Source organism: Electrophorus electricus, chromosome 10 (genome assembly GCF_013358815.1).
Source record: "Electrophorus electricus isolate fEleEle1 chromosome 10, fEleEle1.pri, whole genome shotgun sequence".
In the NCBI taxonomy this organism is placed as follows: Eukaryota; Metazoa; Chordata; class Actinopteri; order Gymnotiformes; family Gymnotidae; genus Electrophorus; species Electrophorus electricus.
Window position 1 is genome coordinate 1,746,489 of NC_049544.1, and position 23,793 is coordinate 1,770,281.

Here is a 23,793-nt window from a genome sequence, read left to right on the forward strand (position 1 = left end):
CAAAGGTAACAGTTAATAAAAATGCATTCCAAAGTAGGAAAACCTGGGTTTGTTGAAAAAGGATTGCAGTTCTACTCTTTCCATACAGTGATACAATACTGGCTCTTTGATCTAAAATTTGCTATGTTAATTTGGTATGGAAATACAATACATTTGGGTAACTCACCAGCTATTTAACAAAAAGCTACTTCATTCTGTATAAATTAATTTAGCACTGTTATTTTCATACATGAATCTCAGTTCATGAACACTATGTGTCACTCATATTTTTTTAAAACTTTGCAATACAGCAGTACATCAGCGTGTGCCAGTACTGACTGGCGTGAGCAGAAGTGAACGTGTCATGTTTAGATAAAGCAAACATATAAAGCCAAACTTTCTGTTTGTCTGAGGTGTGAAAATTGCTCACAGTCCTCGTCTCTGTTTATTGTCCTTGTCTTCTTGGCTACAGTCAGATCAGTTACAGAAAGACATTTTCTATATGGCCTTAAACCCACTACATTATATCGCCACACTACATATATCATTCACCAACAAGTGATGAAAATGGCTTTAAATGGCTACTGTGTAATAGTGAAGCTTTGATAGAGTCACAAAGAAAATCAACATGTTCTATTTTATATTTTTTATTGATGTTGTCAATAGAAGTACAGAAATCTTTCCATTTGCATTGAGAGAAAGGGTTGAAAATGCTGAACATTTCATGGTCATTTTAACATTCCTGCATGGTACTGAATTAGACTAAAGCTATACCATCTCTATGCACAAGACCCTGCCTTTACATTTCTGTCTTTTTCTCCCACTACCCTAAAACGGGCCCCATTCTTTTTGTTCTCGGCTGCCTCCCCTACACACGTGGGTGCGCGGGTGTGGGTGCGCACACACACACACACACACACACACACACACACTCCCCCCACTCTGATGAAGGATTAGTACATACTTCTTCGTGACATTTTTTTCTTAGACAAGTAGCTTTTCATCTGTCTCCAGGATCAAAGGGAGTTGGACAACTGGAGACCAATGGCATGTTGATATATTTAAAGTTTTCCTCAGAGGACTTGGAAGCTACTTTCTAAACTTTCCCCAAGACACCATGTGATTTCGTCCTCCAGTGTTACATACTCTAAACAGATCAGTGGAGCCTTGATAAATAGTATCAACAGCAATAGGATTATTTTTAAAGTGTCCCTACATGCTTGTAGTGTGTATTAAGATACAAGGCCCATTCAAGAACCGAACTGCATCAATAGCACAGTGAACCCATGTTTTACATATCAGCACATCTTAATGGGGGCATTTCTGGTTGGAAAGCTTGTTTTTTTGTAGTTCTGAGAACCCTGAGAGCCCTAAGGAGCTCCGGCTGGGCTTGAAAAATGTCAAGCACGGCCCTGTTTAAGCTCACAGCCCTTCAGGCAGTTGGATTCTGTGTGACACCATGCCTCTCGCAGAGATCTTTATCCGCTCTGTATTTGAGGCAGGATGGGGACTTGGAGAATGCAGGGGGCTGTCAGAGAGTGAGAGAGAAAGAGAGAGAGTGAGAGAGAGAGACAGAGAGAGAGAGACGTGCGAATGAGGAAATGGCCAGGCTGATATTCTTCCGTCGTCATTGTGTGGGAGGGGGACTGTCATGGGGTGGAGCTGTGCTTTCTTGGCTTGGTCTGCCACCATCTGTCTCTGCTGCCAGGTGAATGTGTGGAGGGTGCTGTCGCCGGGAACAAAGCGTCCTTGATAAGCGAACCCAAAGTCCATAGCAGCTCTAGGCAGGCTCGCAGTGGGACCCTCCTGAGTGTTGTCATTTTTGTTTTAATGGGTAGGGGTGAGGGCAAGCAAAGGCCAGGGATCGCCTTGCATGGATCGGCTAAATACAGCTCTCCTGTCGCGTGCATGTATATAGCCCACACTGTCAGCACAGGCAGATGCAGTATATGTAGTCTAGTGCTTTGAGTTTTGTTTAAAAAGAACATTTAATATCACTCCTTGGTATTATCATACCTTGCCATCTTCTTCCTTCCTTGCCATCAGCAGACAAGAGTATAAATATTACCCATGCGAAAAGTTTGATATAATGACACTTTTTGAGAAAATTCGGGACCACCTGCTTTGTTGTTGGTGTCACTGATAATGGAGTTTTGATGTCAGTGAAAGCCTTGATCTTTTTGGACACCAAAAGCTAACCCAAGCTAAGGAAAATGGGTCTTTGAATTTGTGTTTATCTGTGCAATCGAGTGTTTATCCAACACGGTTTATCCAGTTGCTGCAGTTGCCATTGTCAACTGGTAATCACACTGGCTGTTAGGTTACTATAATTGCAATTATCCTTTATGGAAAAAAATATAAGGGTACAGAATTTCCTAACAATTTGTGATGAGGGTCTATGCATGTCTGTAGATTTAGACATGCCAGTTTAGACCTGTCTAATCAGATTAACAAACTGAAGAAAAAAACTGAAAAATGAAGCTGCAGACATATTAGTTATTAGGTACTTTTATTAGGTCAGTTAAAATTTTATTTTATATATCTCATTCCCCCTTTCTCCTCATCACACATCTAGTTCTGCAGGGCAGGGGTGGGCCCTCTTGTTAGGCTCTGAGTTCGGTTCCTGATGGAGCTCTGGTGCCTGTGCAGCGGCTGGAGGACCACAGGGTTCCACTATAAGTCAGTCCAGACGTCTGCTCCGGCAGGCAGGAAGAGTTGAATAGAGACACCTTCCGAGTGACCACGGGGGATAGCCGGCTCCCTCTAAGCGTTTCCAGGAAGATGTGTGCCTTTGCGTATCCGGATCATTGCCGCTGTCGCATGCAAGGGAGAAAGCATCCGTTATAAGAACTGGGTGTGACAGCCTTCAAGGGAAGCTGTTAAAATGGATAATGGAATTCTGAAAAGGAAGTAGATGTGGCGAAGAGGGAATGTTGTTTGTGACGTCACTCACATCTTTGAATAATAGGATGGGCACTGCGCAAATATGAGAGCATGCAGAGCTACAACTACTAGGTTTCTCCCTGTGTTTAAACAAGGTAACTGGCATCTTCTCAGGACTGGTCTAATGATTTCTGTAGTGCTTGAGGGTCATGTCCACGCTAACCACCATTGCTTTGAATTGAGGCCAGAAGCAGCTGTGCTGTACAGCTGTAATCAGAGAGCCTAACCCAGTCCTCCACTCCATTTGTGTAAAGCAAGGTTGAGGTCAGCTTGATTCAATTTCAAGGTCGAAAAGACCATTAGCAAGGTTACATTTTTTGTGTATTTCCAGACAGGGTCTTCAAACAAAAGTCTGCATCTTGATTTTCAAAAAACTTCACTTTAAAGGAACTCTTGAGGTTTGGAGTAAACAAGGCAAATGCCTGCTTAGGACCATGGTGGAAAAACTGAGCTCTGCTGAGCACATTGCAAATTAAGGGTAATGGGGGATTCAGTTTTACAAGGTTTTGGAACAGGCAAAAGGTGAGATTAGCATGAGAGTCATGGAGCTTTAGAAAGATGTCCAACAAGCTACAGTGTGAGGAATGTGTATGATTCCAGGACACAGCTACTCACCCACGGGGAATGCGTGTTATGATAACACCAAGTAGATGTGTTATGGTAGCAGTCAGTGTGTACAGTAATGGAGAGCTTTCGGACGCGTGTCTCCTCGCCACACCGGTTCTGAAGACTCCAGCTTATCCACGCTATTTATAGATTGGGCTTCAGATCAGATCGGTGCAGATCTCCTGTTTGTGCAGAACTCTCATATATTTTTTTTTTTACCACTATGCTACTCTTTGTCATTAAGACTATATTCTATAACCTTCTTCCACTTCATTTATATTGACTGAGGCTTATATAAAAATCATTGCCACAGCAGAAACAAAATAGGTCACAGATTGGTTTTGCTTAGTGGATATGTGCTTTCTGTCTTGGAACAAAGCAGGTATTTCTGTTCATTTTCCTTCAGCAGTGTTGCATTTTTGTGAATGTTTTGTGAAAGCCACATTACGTAAATTAATTGCAGTTATTAGCCAGTCAGTATTAGTCATCAGCAGATATCAAGATTTTTTAAAAAGCAAGATTTAAGATGAATAATGCCATGTATTTTCAGCTAAATGCAAATACGAACTGCCCAGCTGAATTATTCACTTGTATGATAAGATTATTATGGTGACGTGTGATTTTAATGTAAATACTAATGCTGTAGATAAATGCGTGGATAAATGATATCTAGAATGAGTTCAGAACAACACTAAACCAGTCCTATCTAATCAGATAACCCACCATAGTCCACAGTTTCTAATTATTTTTTCCTTTGTAATGCACTTAAGTGCTATAATAACAGGTTTTGTATTTAAGTATTAACTACAGGCCCAGGACTAACATGTTGCAAACACTTTAATAGCACAGGTGACATCATCATATGCATCAGAGACACTGAGGTATTCTTTGTTACACTACACTGTCAAAATGTTCCCTTAATATTATTAGCACTTAATCCTAATAATTACACTGTTATAACTGAGTATACTTAAGCATTTTACCCAGTTTTACTTGTGTTAGGTATTTAGGACAAGTGAAGACATGAATGTGGCATTAATTCCCTATCCCTTCAAAGTGATATGTAAAGTGAAAAGTTCCAAATGCTTGATAATTTTGTATCTAAATTTACACTACATTTTAAATAGTATGCTTTTAAAATAATCACACTTAATTCAACAAATGCTAAAATGTGGAACAGTGATGTATTTAAATAGTGTACACAGTATCACAGAGGACGCTGTCAGTAAACGAGGCATAACCATTAGCATTACGATCTACTGTTGTTTTCCCAAGTAGTCAGAAAAATTGTTTTGAGTAAAAGACCTCATCGAATTACTGGTATAGGCCTAGCTACTAAAATACTTTGCATTTGGTACATATGATATCACTGTATAGGTAAAGAATTGAAGGTTTTTAGCACAGGTCTCGGTTCCGTTTAACTGACGTGTCCGTTTTTATTGCAGGACGATAACGACGGAATACCCTGGTCTGAGGAGCGAGTGGTGCGCAGAGTGCTCTATCTCTCCCTCAAAGAGTTTAAACGAGCACAGAAGAGCAAAGTTGACAATGGCACAGGAATCATAAACCGTGAGTAATCCCTTCTGCCCCATGTTTGTTGTGGTGAAATACTGAATTTCAGATACAACGCGTTCCTCCTGTCGTACAAAGAACACGTTGCCCGAGAATTAGGCAGCATTCACATTAAGCAAACAGCAAACAGTTTGTCAGGTGTGCATGTTGAGGTAGAGAAGGCAAAACGCCGTGCAGCTGGGTTTTGCAGTTTTCCATAGCGCTATTCCATTGTTTTGACGTGCTTCCAAACGCGCGTGAATTCTGACCTAAGCGGTACAGTTCATGTGGCGTGGCTACGAATCGGATACGTGATCGATCACAAAGGAAAGTGAGTTAAGTCTGACTGGAAGAATTTAGGATATCTGTCACCACAAAGCTCCGAGAACATCAGATCTGCATCACATTAAGTCTAGTCTGGTCTACTTTATCTTTTAAATGACATGAATGTAATTCACCAAGTAATTTTAGGACAAAATTTTTTTGGAAACGTGTAGCTATAGTTAATGAACTCCAGTTATCATTCTTCGCGTCAATGAGTTACACAATGAGTTACTTCACTACCTAACGCTTGACAAATCTGAGAGAGTAACGGATGTGACATTTTGCTGCATTAAAGTGCCACTGAGCTAATAACGCACATAAAAGTGACTGGTATTCCCAGGGTTCCTGCTGCTCCACGCCGCAGCAGGTTTCTGACCTTTGCAGAGAAAACCCTGCTCCACGCCGCAGCAGGTTTCTGACCTTTGCAGAGAAAAGTCCTCACCCCGTTTTCTGCTCTCCTTCTGTACGCATCTGCAACTCTGAAGCACCGCGACTTTTAGTGGGTTTTTTAATAGTAAAATGTTGGGATTCGTGAGTTATAGCTACAATAAACGTAGCCAGGTTGAGGAACACCACATAGTTAGCTTTCGACCAGACAATGACGACCTTGTCGCTGCAGTTATAACTGAAAACGTGCATTTTACGTTATGTAAGGCAATGATAAGGTGCAGAACGTTTTGAATGGTATTAACTTTATATAGTATGATAAGATTCAGTGTAATTAGTGAGACATTAACTGATTTAGTAACGACGGGGGTAAAGTATCCCGCGCCATAACCGCATTACTGTCGCATTCGCCACCTCGTGCTGATGTTTTGTTTTTTTTTTGGCCTTTACTTTGTCAGCCACTCGCGGACTCATTTGGATTGTTATTGTTTACCTCGTGATTGCGCCGAGCATGCGTTAGCGCAGTAAATGATTCCCTGTATAATGCCCTCTCTGTATGGGTTTCGCTGGCTGCCTGAGTCATTGCACTCTAATGGGTGAACTCCGTGGCCTGCCTGCGCGTGGTGCCTGCCTGACGGCCCGCTCGCGCTCTCCCGGGACAACCTGCATGGCCACAAACAGCCTGTGAGCTCAGTCACCATGCATGCGTAGCACAGCGTGCGCGCATATTTGTTGTGGTTGTGCTTTCGGCGAATGACATCATTCTTTTTACAAAGTGACCTAATACTACACATATTAAAAATGTTTATTGTTCGTTTTTTAAACATGTACATACTAGCATATGTATATAATTATATGCGATTAGGCATTGATCGAATGTTTTTTTTCCATAGGAAACATTAGCATAACAATGATCATCCTTGAATATTTCTCAGAATAGAATTAGACATATTTAGCTTTGTATATCCTGAAATACAGCTTTATTATGCTTGTTTAAAAATCGCTGTCTAAGGATGAACGATTCTAATCTGAGATTACTACCGCTGTGATATTGTTAGTAGGCTGCTGGCTTTGAGTGAAATCTTTGAGAAGTCTGTGACTTCTTAATTGCTTGTGGCATCACAGTAGTCTCTCATTCATCAGACTGAATTTGTTTATGTTTTTATTGTGTTGATAACACAGACTTAGAAGTGTGGACAGAACAATTTTTTTCTGGTTTGGCCAAACTGACCATTAAAAAAATGTAAACGATTCAACAAGATGAAGCAGGTTTTGGTTATTAAAGTACATTATATTGTTTTGTCCTTCTTAAAAGTATTCTCATCTCAAAAGATGAGAATGCACTTTTACAAGGAATGGAGATGTTGCTCCATACCTTTTAGTCAGTTAAGATGGCAAAGCAAATAAAATTACACAATAGACATTCTAATCAGAATACTGCATGTACAATTTGACAGCCAGTTACAAGATGGCTGCCACGGAGACCAGGTTACAAAATGACTCTACAACAAATACACTGTCACAGAACGGTGTTGGATTCAGACCACAGATGAATGTTTGATGTTTTATTTAAAAAATAATATTCTTCACACATCATAAAACATTTGTTTGGAAAATGCTTTAGATGTTTTATAAGTAAATGTCATGCAATATTTTATGCAAAAACAATCTATGGTAAGGGTGTTAAGAAGAAGGTCTGATGTCAGGAAATGTGTCCAGATGTGTCATTGCTCACTGTTGGTGAGTGTGAGTCCAGTTATGTTGCTTGCTGTTCATCAGTTAAGCATTGTACTGGGGCCTGGAAATCTGAATGAAAATCAATGTATTCCATTGAGGATTTTAAAAGATATGTCCTCATCTCATTTAAATATCCCAAAGCTTTTAGCCAATCATCCCACAGCAGCAAAGAGCATTAAGCACATGCAATAAAAAAACACCAACGCAGGATGTAAAGAGTTCGTGGACCTTCATAAATTTTACAGTGTGTGAGGGTGTCAGCCTTGTGCCTGTGCAGCAAGAAGGGACTCAGAGTCTTTGCTTGTCAAATTCAGACACATCTATTGTTTTGACCAAATATTACCTACCCTCAAACATTTGGGACCATGCTATGGCATTTACACTAACAAGCTACTGTGCTTGAAACACGTCTGTGCGCTGGCGCCCACTAGCCCTGATTTTTGAGGCATGTAAGGGTAAAGGGTGGCCCCTCTGATGGCCTGTTTCGTTCATCAGCTGACCGATACCTTGTTCATCACTTGTTGGTTTCTGACTACAGGACCACTGTTAAGTGGATAATGTTTGGGTGGTGGAAGACACTCAGCATAGCATTAACACAGACATAGTAGTGAGTTGTGAGTGTTGTGCTGATACGAGTTCTTCATGCATAGCAGAGTTTAAGGAGTTTTACTCCTGGTTTTTATGTTTCACTCCTGGTTTGAGAGAGTTCCCCCAACCCGAAAGTAACCAGCCAACGAATGTGTCCATGGTCAGAAAGCGATGAACTGATAAAATGATAGAGGATGCCTACAAAACTGAGGTGACAGTCGTGTGTGAACTAACTGCGAAATGAATGGTGAGTGCATCTGAAACCACCTCATGACATAGTACATGTGACATGATGCTTGTGACACAGACATCATCAATTATAAAGAGTTCTTAAAGAGCGTGTCACTCTGAGGTACCTTTCAGCCACACAAATCACAAAGCAATATTTTCACCGACATCCTCTGTGCTTGAAGGCCATGGCCTTTCTCTTCATAAACCAAACCATCTGATCTGAGCTCTTGGGAGCATTTAGCTGGAATACTGATACTGAAGTCTTACAGCTGTTTGGATTCGAGAACGTGAGGAATTGTGCCAACTACTGCACTGTTTTTTCTGCATTTTTCCCCCCCAAGTGTGCGCAAACGGCTGCCCTCTTTAACGTTGCGGCGTCTCATCTCTCTTCCAGGGTCCTTTGCAAACGGCCACCTCAATGGTACGGGAGCTAAAGCAGGCCTGTTCACCAGCGGCTGCAAAGCGGAGAGGCCCCGGCGCGCGGCTCAGATCAACGGTGGCGCCGGCGAGTACTCAGGAGAAGGGCCTGTACGAAAGAGGTAAGCTCGCTTTCATCTCCGCATTTCTCATCTGCGAGCCCTCGAGCTGAACGGGAGTCGAACCCCCCCCCACACACACACACACCCCCCTCGCTGCATTCCATTCCACTGATCACATGCTCGCCTCTTTCATATTATAGCCACTCCAGCTCGGAGAGGGCCGTGCGTGGACTTTCATCTGCAGCCGAAGGTTAATGGGAGCCCAGGTCGGCCTGTGTATTTGAGAGAGAAACGGGCCTGCTGATGCCCCTGTCTCTGGCTGGGCTCGAGAGCGTCTCCATAAAACCCCTCCACTGCTCATTAAGCAGAGCGGTGCTGGATAATTGCCCGAGTGGTGGGACATTTTGCTGGGCTCCGATATCGCAGGCTCCCTCCTCGGTGCTTTCTCTGCCACATGATTAATTCTGTAAGGGAAGAGTACATCACTGCCATGCAGGCTGGAATTACAAATGCGTAGATTCACACACCTCTTTATCCTGGAATGTCTATGCTAAATAATATTTATGGCGTGAGAGAGTCTGGCTGCTAGTCTTTGGCCCTCCCTTGAGTACAGACCTGAGTTGTCACTTAGAACCCATGTAAGATACTCTGTACTATTCTTAATGGATAACGCCTATAATGGACTGTAGGCCATTCTGAAAAAAAACATTTTAATGCGTTTCTCTCTCTCTCTCATATTTTGTACTTCAATTGAGTTATCTCCAACTTCTAATCGTTGTAAGTGCCTCCCCTGTACTGCACAGCAGCACTACCAATCAGGAGGTGTAAAGCCAGCACAGGCTTCCTCCACGGTGGGCGAGGCCTACCGTGGCTCGCTAATGGCTCGTCATGCTAACCACCCTGAGCGCTAACCCCTAACCAGTGTACTGTGCAGCCCTGCCGAACTCTCGCCTGTATTACAGAGCTTGGCAGCGGACAGAGAGTGACCCCTGGCCCCCCAACACCCCCTCCCCCATTTCCCTCTACTACCGGGAGCTCAGCCAAGCGTTCCCACTCCGCCCCAGACCAGGCGCGGCACACTATGCGGCTCGGATTGTAACACAGGGCACATGTCTAGTCCGGAGTGTCTTTACAGGTACTCTGTTCGCCTGTGAAAATGTCACAGGCGTTCCTGCCTCCTTTGTTCCGTATACCCACATGCTGCAGATCGGCTCTGGGTCGTGCACTTCTCATTTTCTACAAATGTTTCATGAGAGGCAAGACAACACCAACAGAATCCTCAAGATATTATTGTATTAGACTCAAATCAAATATCACGTACCCCTGTAGATAATGAAGAATATGTCTTAGGTGCGGTTCACACTACAAGCCATGTTGTTCAGTTTCGGTTCTTGAACGTTAATATTCAGGCAGCTAACTTCTGCTGTTTCCGCGGATACGGTTGTCACTGCTATTTCCTCCATTGTTGTTTTGACGACTACGGCGCTAAGCAAGTGCCTATAGACGAAAAGCCACATTCCGATCTGACTGTTCTCCTTCGAGTCGCATAGCCTCGAATCGCATACAAATCTGATCTACATACGAAAGTGACTCAAATCTTATTTGAAAAGATCGGATACGTGTGTCGAAACATCTGCAAAAATCAGATTTGTATTACATTAATGGAAAAAAATGCATTCGAGTCGCTTCAGATTGGTAATGTGAATGCAGTCTTAGTGTATCGGGTCTTAATAAAAATGGCAGATTAGCACTGTATACCATGACTTCACTTTGTATTCTTTTCATGTTAACTATGGGGACATTAAAGCCCCGTTAGCCATAAAAGTGAGAACACAGCATTATTTAACCCTGGCCCCACCATCTTAAGGTCCAAATCATGACCTTCAGAATATTAGTGTAAGCAACACCAGGTTTCTTGCCGTTTATCTTTTTATTAACGTCCCCTAGCGTAATAGGTAAACACATTGCCAACTGTGCAGGTCTGCTCTGTCATATCGGTTGATCACGAGGTGGTGTTACCCAGGCCACGCTGGTTAGGGTTTGTACGTGGTGGAAATGTCAGATAGATATACACTACACAGAGGTTTCATTTTAGAGTAATTGGCCATTCAAGATCACAGGTATCACTATTAAAATCCCTCATGGCTATTCCTCTGCTGTTGAACAGATCCGATCATCATACAGTGTCCATTAAGGCTCCATTGTTTGTTTATACATAAAAATGTGGTTATACCAGATATAATTTCAACACAATACAGCGTTATTTCATTTTAGCAACAGTATAAATATCTGTGGTCAATCAGTGATCCAATAATATGTCACAAGCAGCCAAATGATGTTGCTTGATTATAGTGGTGAATGAAATGGAGTCCATCAAACTGCACTTAAAAGTTTTAGCTTCAGATTTTTTTGTTGAACAGACATTCCTAAAGTACTCAGAATCGTTTATATTTCATGGAAATTACACAACATAACGCACGCAGTAGGAAATATGAATATATGCAATATATAGGGGTTGGATTTTGCCTTCTGGACAGTTTCAGTTGGTCTTCTGTTGTGCACATTCTAAACAGTGTAGCTATGGTGGTAAACTGGATCTTTCTTGAAGAAGAACAGGTCTGCTGACATGCTGAATGTACAATAGAAGGCCTGTGGGTTGAAATCTTCCTTCAGCTTTCTCTGAAGTAAAACCTGTCCAGATGCGAGAGACAATTCATGCTGAAAGTTTGATGTCAGTTATACCTCTTTAAAACCATGGTTATAATTGCCGGTCCTGCCATGTATAGCTGTGGGAAGCTAACAAGTCATAGTGGGTGATGCCAAGGTTGGGTCAAGTGTGTCTGTGTGGCTTTTTTAGGTTCTATATTCTATTTAATTTTTTTTCTTTTTTGACTAGATTTTCAAAAATGCTTGTATGGTAATGATTTTTTAAATTATTACATTGGCCATGTCTCTAGGGCTAAAGTATATAATCTTTTGATCTACCCATCACTTGGTTGTGTCAAGCTATTTGAAAGCCATAAATTAAATGAAGAAATATATAAATATATTGTATTAGATAACCACGTGGCCCATCTACACACGAGCTTGCTATAAAAACAGCGCACAGGTGGCGGAAGAGACTGACAATGTAGCTTCTGCCTGTGCAAAAAAGCTTTCAAATCACTACATACATGGAGGTTGTTAAAAAGCAAGACAGTGTCTCAGCTGTTCTGATTCATGTTCCACTACTGGAAATTTAAATAGCAGTTTGGGCCGTCTAACCACGTGTCCACCTATTGAAGCAATACAGAGCCTAAATAAAATATTCTGAGCAACCCTTGCCTGACCTGCCATATGACACCCCCACCACCAAAAAAACCATCACTTCTTAAAAAGCAGTTATTTGGTTAGACTGCGTGTGACATCAGACGTATGGTGTAAGATTGTGAATCACATGGGAAGTATGCTAAGCATGCTTTTTATAGTCCAGAGAGTATACACTAACATACAAGAACATGTTAATTGTGCCTATTATAGGCCAAAGACCCTTTGTCAGTAAAACCTTAATAATTCAATAATGTCACTCAATATAAGTGAGTATTTTTTTACGTACACCTTAAAAGATGAAGCACCTCTAGTTGAAAGGTTTTTAGCTATGCTGAATTTACAAAAATGAGTCATTAAATCTCTTTGTTCAACAAAATCTATTTGTTCCACATTCCATACCAAATTTGTTAAGGTTCAAATAATTTATAATATGTTTTGGGTAATTCAGCTTGAATTGCTCTGACATGCCTCTAAAATATTAAGACACCACACTATACAATACAGACAGGTGCAATGCAGACATATAACACACTCCTCTCGTCTCTTCCTGTTCCTCCAGACCAAGGCTGCAAGCGCAGAGGAAGTTTGCCCAGTCACAACCGAGTTCTCCCAGTGCCACTCCAGTGAAGGTGCTGGAGGCCTCGCCTTCGAGCCCTAACCTTCCTCTCAGTGATCTCACCAAGTGCAAACCCAAAACAGAGGACTTCCTCACCTTCCTCTGTCTACGAGGTAAGTCGTTGCGGGGAGCGCGAACAGCCAGGTCACGGGACCCCAGTTGTGCCTCCAGTGTCACCCAGGTAATGAGTGACGGGAGTGACAAGTGCGAGGAGGCTTCGGAGGCACCTGGTTTGTGCTGTCGATTACAGCGTTGGCTACAATCCCAGCTGCACAGTGGCGTTCTGCTTAGCACCGAGCAGTACCTTCTAAATCTGTTTTACCTCAGTCCTCTCCCACTCTCAAGCCCTAAGAACTACTGCTTTGCTTTTTGTGGCTTTTCTGATTATTACAGTGGTGAAGACATTGAAATATCTTCACTCTTAGGCATTATGACCTATAACTCTCCCCCCAGGAGAGGTAATGTCTCCCCATGGAGCACAGCCTGAATTTTGAGTCAGATCCATCATAGTTTGACTCCACTGGAGGTCCGCATTGAGTCCCACCATGCAATCAGTCTTGTTGACTGGTACGTTCCCCCGTCTTGTTTGGGTGTCTCAGATCTTGCGCTTGTCTGGCCGAGATCTAACAGGTTGAGTTCCCTCCACGGACACACAGGAATGAAATCCAGGATGTCCAGCACAGTCAGTCCAGCACAAGCAGCTGTGCTTAAGTCTCCACTTTAAGCTTGTTGAACTTAGAGACATGAGGAGAAAAGATGCGCATGCTGTAACCACAGGGGCCCGAGGGCCAGGAGCGGTGTGCCGTTCTCTCCTTTTTGTTCCCCATTCCTGCTTCACCAGGAGCGTCAAGTCAGAGCAAACATGGCAGACCAAATTGAATTATTCCCTTGCTCCTTTGCACACACACACACACACACACACACACACGCATAGAGGTCTGTAAAGACAGAGAGCAGCCTGATTAGATTTGCCTGGGACTATTGGCTGAGGGCAAAGTGGGTTAATGGATTTTCAGACATGAAGGATGTAAATGAGGGCATCGTTCCCCACTCTCATGCCTGCTCCTCCTCCTCCTCGTCTCGAGCATCACTTCCCTGCCGGGTGTGTACTGGGAAGAGCTCGTGTGCACCGTATTACGGGTGTTGAAATTGAACTGGAGCATAGTGAGGAACCTTTTTTATGCAAGCCATGATATGTAATGGATGGCAATGCATGCGTGCAGAATTTCCTCGAATATTTCCTGCTTGTTGTTCATCTATAATCTGTAGTCTTTCATTAAGGAACGTATGTATAAGAAACATAATGGGATATATTGTAGATATTATGTATGTATATTACATCAATTTCTTATTTAGATAGAATTAGCATAATTGTAATGAGAGTGAGTCACAGATCTATCACTGCAGCACTTAGTAGCACGTGCTTCTAGTGGACATCCATCACAGAGCTGAGGACTTGTTTGACTTTTCCTCTGGAGCCAGTGACAGTAGCCTGCAGCTTGGCTTTCTCATTAGCTCTTGTAGAAGATCTTGAAGATGGTGCCTTCCCCAGCCCAGGCTGTAGTCTGGGGGATTGGAGCTCCGTCCTTCACAGATGGCTGCACCCTGCGGACAGGCCCCAAGCATCAGTAATCCATAATTGACCACTGATCTGAATTCCCCTTAAGTTGCAGGATATATTTAAAGAATGTGCTGTTATTTTATGGGATTGCTGGAGGGCCCGGGGGGAGGCGTTGGGTTCTGGATCCGGATTCACTTCCGTTCCATTTTTATCTGAACAGCTTTCTTCCCATGGACACAGACACCCCACTACAGACACACACACACACATACACACAATCACATGGTATAGCTCACTCTGCTTGCATGCACTTAGTGACCCTGCTGCAGTTAAATGCCTGTCGAGGGCATGTGCAGAGCTTCTGAACAGTCTCAACCATTATGAACCCCGGAGCCTTCCGGAAGGATTAGGAGCATAGTGGGTGAGGGGAACTGGGGCCACTCTGCCACCTCGACCACAATTCCCTCTGTGCTTTCTCTGGCCTCTGGCTAGCAGCACAGAGCCACAGAACAAAGAGAACAAGATAAAAAAGAGGAAGAGCCAAAGACGAGGCTACAGGACCGACAGGGTCTGATGTTAAAAGAATATAATAAGAATATAAGCGCTTTTGGAATTTTACCACAGATGTTATGCAACTGCACTTTAGTGAGCTAGTTTTCAGTTTTGCAATGTTCTTTTCATTAAAAATCACCGCCCCTTTCTAAAATGCCCTATTGGTACACTCGCATGTGTACCTTCAGCGGCTTCCGATCAAGATGTTAAGTGGGTTTTGACATCAATCCAAAAGATGACGCTGACTGAACAGTGGTGACCTTATTTCGTCACCTGTCCTTAGTGCGCTTAGAAGGCGAGCTGTTTAGTTCCGCTCCTGCTTCCTGCCTGAACCCTGACCTCCGTCTGGTCCTGTGCCCCCTTCACTCATGCTGACCTTCTGCTCTCCTTCTGTGCTGCTCAGGTTCTGCTGCGTTGCCCAGCAACATGAAGTACTTTGGCACTGCTCAGGATGATGAAGATGCAGACGAGGAAGAGGAAGACGAGGAACAGAGGGAGACGGCTGCTGCCAGCGCCCCGGCTTCCTGTCACATGACTCCGCGCAAGAGCAAAGCCCCGGGCAGAATCATTGCCAACGGCCATGGTACATCTCACAATGCCTCGCGCGCCAAACACACACACACACACACACACACACACACACATATACACCTACGCATAGTGCTCAGCACCGCCTGGGCACATGTTTTATTTATTTTTTATTAACCTTCTTATTATTTGCCTATTTACAGTTTATGCTCTATTTCTTATAAGCTGGAGTATCAGAGTTCAGTACATTATTTCAGGTCAGTCGCAAACAGAGCAGACATTTGGTTCCTATTTCAGGACCCCAGCCAGGTGAGTTACGACTTTGCCTTCCCCCACACCACGGAGTTAATGACCCATGTCTATATACAGCACTCTGTCAGATTGCCTACATTAGCTGTATACTGCCCATACAGCAGAGGCACTCACAGTCACACGTACACCCTAACCGTCTAGTCATCATTCATCCTATACAAAAATATAATACCGAAAAATAAAAAAGTCCAAGTTGGAGATGCATGCCCCAGGGTAGTGAGTACCTTATTTTGATCTTATTAACTTTTGTCTGGAACACTCATCTCTTTGAAACTATTTTCACATAAGTTAAGGCGGTGTGTTCCTCTTCATGAATGCTCATCATCGATTAAAGGCAGTAACACAACTTTGGCCTAATGTTCCTGCACTATTTTCAAGCATTAACCACCCTTTCACTCCCCACTGGCTGTGTGTAACCAGACTCGGGTGCCTACTCAGCACAGTGGCCTGCGTAACCCGACACCTCCGTCACCCGATCCTCCTCCACGCTCTATCCATGTTGGAGGGGCTTTGCACAAACCTTCCATCTCACTGGGTTCAAAAGTTGAACCCCACCTTATTGGTGGAGCACACAAGGCAGCGAAACGCTCCTGCTGTCCTCGCCACCCGCCGAGACATTCTTTTGTCGTCTGTGTTATTGATGTTGTTTGTTTTGAACCTGGATTAAAGTGTCTGACAGCCCTTTCGGCTGTCGCACAACGGCTCTGGACATGGACTCGTCTCCTGGGCTCCCACTGGGCCTGGTGTCTGCAGTCCTGACTACGCAGGTCTGGGCACTGAAAGGCAACTCTGTGTGAAGCCTTATGAAATCAGGAGTCCTGTTGTGTCGCCATGCTTCAACGTGTCGCAAAGCCGTGTTGCCTCTCCGTCTGGAACGAGGCCCTGATCTAAATAAGACACTTTTATGCGCGTTGTTGGCTCAGGTCCAGCCGGTATGGCTGATAAGTTGGCCCCAGGAGAAAGCTACAGGGCAGCCTTCATTTAGAAAAGTACCCGAAAAGAGTGTCAGTATCCATTTGGATATTTTTACAAAACCCCACGTACAAGCTGTTGTGAGTCAGTTTACAGGATGGCTGGAAACTGGCAAAAGTCTAGCTGCATTTGTGGATGGTGGCTGCAGTGGTTAGTACCTGAACACAGGAAAACGTGTGAGGAGAAGAGAGTGATCATGAGTGCTCTGCTCTCATGCTTTAGTGCTTTAGCCTTCAGTGGTTCAGTGGTCACGTATGCTCACGTGAGATTACCGCTTCTACCTTACGCCTTCCTAACTGTCTGTGGACTCCAGAAATGTTACAGTCAGACAGTGTGGTGGTCTCTATTCATGACGATTTACATGTCAAGTGCATTAAACCAGAATGTCTGACTGCAACCCAGGTTGTCTAGTCTAGTCTAGATTCCCAGGTAACAGAATGTTTGTACCTCTCTATTAAAATTCCAACAGTTATAATGAGGCAGGACTTCCAAAGTCAGCACTGACTCTGTCATGCCTGATGCACACAGTCAGTTGGCTTCACTTTGTTCAGTTCAACAGTGAAGCACTGAGCCCGTATTGGTTCCAGATGCCATTGCTGAGCACGTGACGAGTGGAATCTAGACTTTGCCTAATTGTCTGCATTATCCCTTAGCTTAACTTACCTGGAATGGAATTCATTTTGGTAATTCAAGCATTTTAAACAGCTTTCTTAACTAACCACAATCACTTAAAGTTGTATATCTTTCCCATATGTTTCTAGAAATAACAGAACAAATACAAGTTCTGCTTTAAACACCTGATTACAGATTTTTTTCCCCTTTGTTTCATGACATCAGTTCGAATTAGTTTGTGGACAAAATGGATCTGCATTGAGATTGCGCTGGTCTTGTGCATGTGTGTGTGTGCGTGTGTGTGTGTGTGTGTGTGTGTGTGTGAGAGAGAGGAGCTGTGTGTCCTTACCTGGTGTGAAGACCCCTTCCTCCTGACGCTCTCTACCCTCTCCCCATGTGTTTGTGGCAGTGTTTAACGGGCAGACCCGGGCAACAGGGGAGCGGGAAAGCATCCCGAGGGTCCGGGGGAAAGATGGACACCCAGCAGGGGAGAGGAGCTCCGGCACACCGGCCAGGGCCTCGACCACACACAACCTACGGCCCAGCAAGCCTGCCCTGGAACACAAACCACAGGTAGCGGCGGGCACCTGCTGGGTGAAAAATGGGCTTCATCAGAATTATTTATCCACAGCGAAATCATTTGTTTCTGGTTCAAGTGCCATTGTACACGGCAAGGCCCTGGGGTGTTGTGTAGGGCTGATCTCAGAAGACAGCTGTGGACCAGCCATATTATGTTCTGCTTTCATTTATCGCCTGATGTATTAAAGGGTAGAAGGAAATGCACTATGGCATTACTGTGCAGCCATAACAGACATTTCTCTCTATGTAGCGGCTACTCATACTATGTCAGATTTATGAGGAGCAGAGAGAAGGAAAGAAAGAGTCCCATAAATGAAACGTTAATAAGGAAACTTATTCTCTCTTGTATAATTGATCACAGATATTTGTTTCAGTATGTATTGGAGGCTTTTCTACATATTATGTAGTTATAAAAGTTTTGTTGAACTGAGCAAATGTCACCTTTGGCACAGTCATTTTCCAATAAGAACATGAAATTGACATGTCTGACATCTGAACTGTTCACACTTATTGATCTGGAGCAGTTTATCATTGGACAACTGGAAGCCAAGTGGACTATTCTCATAGTGGATCTATATATGCTTGTGTGTGTGTGTGTGTCTGTGAATCTTTAAGTGTGCATGTGTGTGTGTACCAAGTACCAAGCGAAGTTTCCTGCTTTTCGGCCGGGGCTTACTAAGGGCCTCCAGAGCAGACAGACAGTTCAGAGCAGACAGACAGTCCAGAACAGACAAACATTTCAGAGCAGACAGACAGTTCAGGTCAGCAGCATGGCAGCAGGCCTATAGCAACACGTGATGTCATCACTGCTCTACCCAACCCCCTTCTCAGCACACTCTTGCACACGGAAAACCAGTTTAGAGCGCTGGAGCGAATCACGCTGAGTGAAAAGCACCCTGCCGGAGGTTCACTGCCATAAAGCTGTGTTTATGTGCTGAGCATGTGGAGATGTCTGTCGTGGCTGACAGCGAGACCGCCGGCTTTGGCCAAGGCGGTCTCCTTCCCCTCCCCCACCGCTTGCACGTTTGCAGGCTGAACAATCACAGTACATGGCCCTGCTCACGTGCGCACTCACTCCCAAAAGGGGTGCAGTCTTAGCGTCCGTGAGCCCTCTAGTGGAGAAAGACAGTAATGCATGTATGAAATATACTCCAGATACACATGTTAAATAATACTGCAATATTGGTCAGGTTTTGTTGTTTTGGTGACTTCTTGTATGTTAATTGAAGACTTATTCACATTTTTGAAGCAAAATTAATCCAGCCTTTGTTCCTGATATGACTCGAAGGCAACCATGCTGTCTTTGTGTGTGTGTGTCTCTCTCTCTCTCTCTCTCTCTCTCTCTCTCTCTCTCTCTCTCTCTCTCTCTCTCTCTCTCTCTCTCTCTCTCTCTCTAAGGTGCACCGACCCCAGCGGGCCGCTTCAGCCAACAGCCGGAGGGTGCGGAAGGAAGACCTACCGCCATCCCCCTTGACCAAAGCTGTGAAATACCCCAAGGGCCACGTGACGTACACCAAAGCCAGGCTGCTGAAAGAGGCCAAGCTGGAGGTGCGGCCGCAGGGCCGGCCCCTGGGCCCGCCACGCGCCCACGCCCAACTTCAGCACATCCACTCAGGAAAGGCCCAGGCTGGCCACGGCAGGGCACAAAAGCAGGCGCCTGCCGGTTGCTGCCCAGCCAACGGGAGGCCAAGCGGACCGAACTCGGCCCCGACCAGGCGAGACGGCCTACGCCAGTCCAAGCGGCAGCTGGAGACGGCAGGCGCCGTAACGACTGAGCCTGCTATGGAGGTGGAGGTCAAAAGGGTTAAAGTGCAGGTTGTTCCCCTGGATACGCGGAGCAGGAGGGCGGCTCAGGAGACGCCAGCGCCCGACAGCCGCAGTGGGGCGACGGAGCAGCAGGTGGCCCAATGCCAGAGGCCACGGCGAGCCTCTGCAGGGAAACTCATGTTCATGAAACAGATGCACTGCATGGCCACGAGACGAGACAGAAGTAGCCCTACTACCTCAGCCCAGCACACCGACAGGGACCCCACAAAACCAGCCACAGTTCCCAAACCAGCCAGGCCTCCCCGGCCCAGTGATACTGGCACAACCTCCCACCCACCCAGTCCCCTCGACCGCCCCCGCCTAGCAGAACCACCCGTGCCGGCGGAGCCCAGAGTCTCCCAGGACAAGGAGCGGGTGAGGCGCGGTGCGGCCGCGGAGATGGAGTCGCAGGTGCCCGTGTTCTACCCCGGGCCACGGGAGTTCCACGACCCGCTGCCGTATGTGGAGATGGTGCGTGCGCAGGCGCAGCCCTTCGGCATGTTTGCCGTGGTCCCGCCGGCGGGCTGGCGGCCCGAGTGCAAGCTGAAGGAGGAGCTGCGATTCGTCTCGCACGTGCAACACGTGCACAAGCTGGGCCGGCGCTGGGGCCCCAACGTGCAGCGGCTTGCCTGCATCAGGAAACACCTGCGCTCTCAGGGCATCGACATGGAGGAGCCGCCATTAATCGGTACGGACACAATACAGCTCTGCATAGCATCCAGGATTCTCTGACTAGCACACTGTATGTTCATGTGTATTTTGTATGCTCGTGTTCTGGTCTTGTTCTTGTACTCCACCTTATCCTACACCCAATGCTTTGTTGTCTGCGCCAGTTTAGTGTTTTATATTTCTTTCTTTCTTTTTAATTATACACTCCCTTAGGACTTGCTGCATTTCCCTGCACTGTGGTACTTTGTGCAAATGCACATGTAGCAACTAAACTTTGATTTGTTCTGTTGTTTAAAAAAAAAAAAGTTTTCAGACTTACTTGTGTGTGAAGCCCAGGACCAGCAGGCTAGAGCACACTAAAGTCAAAATTAGAATTTGAGGAGGTAATTAGCCGATAAGCGTAAGCAGGCGTGTTGAATCAAGATTTGTAACCCCTCAGCGTTGCAGTTTGTCACACGTGCTTCAGGAGCTGCAGATCAAAGTTTCTTCAGATTTCATAGTCAAGAACCCTGCTATGCCTCTTACATTAGAACTGTATAGTTGCAATTATGGCTACAACAATAAAAGCACCAGACTGTGGTTAACAGTCGCCCATTATACTGCTGTGTTCAGATGTGGTCTACTACCCGTATTTTTAGAAGTTTTATGCTGAATATTTGGAGGAATTCTAGCATCTCCCATGTTGTGTGTCACATGACCTCATTGAACAATCTACCCTTTATGACCACGTTTCTATGTATATAACTCATGCCACACAATGGCCGCCTGTCCTGGCTTGGCCTTCACGGGCTCCGAGTAAGTGGGCACTCCTGCTGGCTCTTAAGCCTCTGGCCCATGCTCGGCACCGTCCTTTGATTGGACCACGCTGGAGCAGGGCTGCGGCGCAGCTGTAGCCTGGGCCCGGCCCGCTCAGTCTGGCCACCTGTAGGCAGAGCTGAAAAAGCTCTGTGTCAGGGGGCCAAGGGGAGGGCTTTCTAAGCTCCAGGCAGCCACTTCATGCCCATCCAGCTTGGCCCGCGCCGGCCCTGCAGTCACCAAGCTGGCACCAGGGCTCCTGGGACTACCCGTGGCGAATGTAGAATGTACCAGGGACGAATTTTCTAGAGGGTCATCGTAGAGACAAAAGCTGAATGAATCACTTAAGCTTGTTTTTGGCTGCATCGGCCAGCCCTTTCATTCTTAACTAAAGCTCTGAAAAATATCAACCGCATGAGAAATTCTAAAAGGGAACAACACAGGAGGGTAGAGAAATGATTCACCCAGTCAGGACCAGCCCCCTTGTACATTTACCTGACACTTTTAACCAAAGTGACTAACAATTACAACTGAATACAGATTGAGGGTTAAGGGTCTTACTCAGGAACCCAACAGCAGTAACTTGGCAGTAGTGTGGCTTGAACTGGCAACCTTCTGATTAGTAAGCAAGCACTTTAACCACTGAGCTACAGCAGCCTTTTACGTTACTAGCAGTAATGTGGTGTGTCTTCCACTCAGTCTGCCCTTGTGGTCTCTGGCAGGGGGCTGTGAGCTGGACCTGGCCCGCTTCTTCCAGCTCCTCAATGACATGGGGGGCATGCAGCAGGTGACGGACATGAAGACTTGGGGCCGCCTGGCTGACCTGCTGGGCATCCCGCGCTCGGCCCAGGACAGGCTCGCCAAGCTCCAGGAGGCCTACTGCCAATACCTGCTCTCTTACGACTCGCTGTCGCCGCTTCAGCAAGCTCGGCTGGAGAGGGAGGTGCTGGCCGAGAAGGAGAGCCTGGAAAGGAGAAGCGGCCCGCTGGAGGGCCAGACGGACGTGTCCCAGCACGCGGCACTGCTGCTCCCCCGCTGCGAGCCAAAAAACGGCCTGGTCAACGGCGCCCTGCACCGGTGCGGCCTGCGCGAGCCAGAACCCCGGGGCGGCCGTAACAGGCGGCAGGAGAAAAAGGGGGAGGAGGGCGGGGTTCTGAACGAGCTCCACAAATGCATGTACAAGGTAGTGCATGCAGGTCTCCTCTGTGCTTTCCGCTGCTGTTTTCTTGTTCTTGATTCGCAAATAGCCAGACTGTAATGAGCCAGCGTTTTCCGTTTTCTAACTCCTGTGTTCCTCCTTGCAGGGGAAATCTTTCTCCCTGACAACATTCTACCGGGCAGCCAGGAACACCATGAATATGTGTTTCAGCAGAGAGCCGGACACAGCCGAAGTGGAGGTCTGATCTGTTCAGCCAAAGCACACTAGAAAAGCTCACTACCTTTAGTAGCCTGGTTACAAAGGAGGGAAACTTTAAACGCTCGATTAAAGCAGCTCAGCTCAGCTTTTGGTCAGCAGATGGTGGAACAAGAAACAATTTTCTTCCTATTTTTTTTGCGTTTCCAGTGGAAACATGAATAGCTTGCTGTTGATGACATTCCACACTTTTTTTGAGACCTCTGTATTGTTTCCCCTCTTGGGGGAAAGAAAAAGAGAGAAGATCACTGGTGTTTATTTAACTATTTAACCACCTTGCAACCTCATTTCTTCTCTGATCTTTCCCAGCAAGAGTATTGGAGGCTGGTAGAGACAAAACAATGCCATGTTGCAGTGCATTGTGGGCGAGTGGACACAAAGACTCATGGGAGTGGATTTCCTGTGGGCAAGTCTGAGCCATTTTCAAAGTAAGAACCCCTAAGAAGCCATTAGCCAGTGGCCATAGGTTTTAATGTCACACTTAGAGCTGTGTAAATACGTATTAATTTTCACTATTATCAAGAATTTAATTTAACCATTCTGACATTGATTCTTAAAAATCCCAAGACTGATGTCAGAAATGCATTTTTGTCATCAACAACCATCTAAAATGGCACTTCTGATACTCCAAGGGTGCAACATAGTTCGGCAGAGAACTGGTCTAGTGTGCATAATTCACCTTTTACCCCTTTAGTATTCAATTCAGAGCTGTATTGTTTACATGCAAGTTTTTAAGTAGAGCTACTTAATGCTGAAATCACATAGACAGTTTTTTAGTTGTTTATTTACTGTTGCTACAATATTCCACAGTGGTTGTGTGCCTGCTCTAGTTTGACACAAATACACAGAAGTCTAGTGTCTTTAATTATTCTTTATTTTTTTAACTTATCTGGTTTATTTCATTTCACTGTTAGCATCACAGCTCATCAGAAAGAATTCTTTAAAAATGTTCAAGCTACCAGAAGCTTGAATGCAAATCTTTTAGATCCTCACGAGGCCTGTTGGCTAGTTAGCCAAACTAGCCAGTCTAATGTAGTACCCAACCTAATGCCGACAAATACACCACGCTACAATTTGGTCTTTTATGTGCACCATACATTTTCTGAAGATCTTCATCATGAACAGTATTGTAATTAGCATTTGATTCCCAAATGTAATCAAACTAGAGTAAATATTGAAGAGAATAAATATTGAAATATTGAGTCATAACTTGCTAATCGAAATTGAAATGCAAGACATTGGT

At 45.1% G+C, this 23,793-nt stretch overlaps 1 protein-coding gene across 2 annotated transcripts in view; it reads left to right on the forward strand.

Moving 5' to 3' along the window:
• jarid2a (jumonji, AT rich interactive domain 2a) overlaps positions 1–23,793 on the forward strand; it is a 32,351-nt gene that overhangs the window by 3,473 nt on the left and 5,085 nt on the right. For both annotated transcript variants that reach the window (XM_027007247.2, XM_027007246.2), the window contains exons 2-10: positions 4,974–5,097; positions 8,741–8,885; positions 12,694–12,863; positions 15,267–15,446; positions 17,697–17,860; positions 19,265–20,360; positions 21,859–22,319; positions 22,441–22,533; positions 22,860–22,978. In XM_027007247.2, the coding sequence (XP_026863048.2) occupies positions 4,974–5,097; positions 8,741–8,885; positions 12,694–12,863; positions 15,267–15,446; positions 17,697–17,860; positions 19,265–20,360; positions 21,859–22,319; positions 22,441–22,533; positions 22,860–22,978 (2,552 nt within the window). The remainder of the gene's footprint in view (positions 1–4,973; positions 5,098–8,740; positions 8,886–12,693; positions 12,864–15,266; positions 15,447–17,696; positions 17,861–19,264; positions 20,361–21,858; positions 22,320–22,440; positions 22,534–22,859; positions 22,979–23,793) is intronic.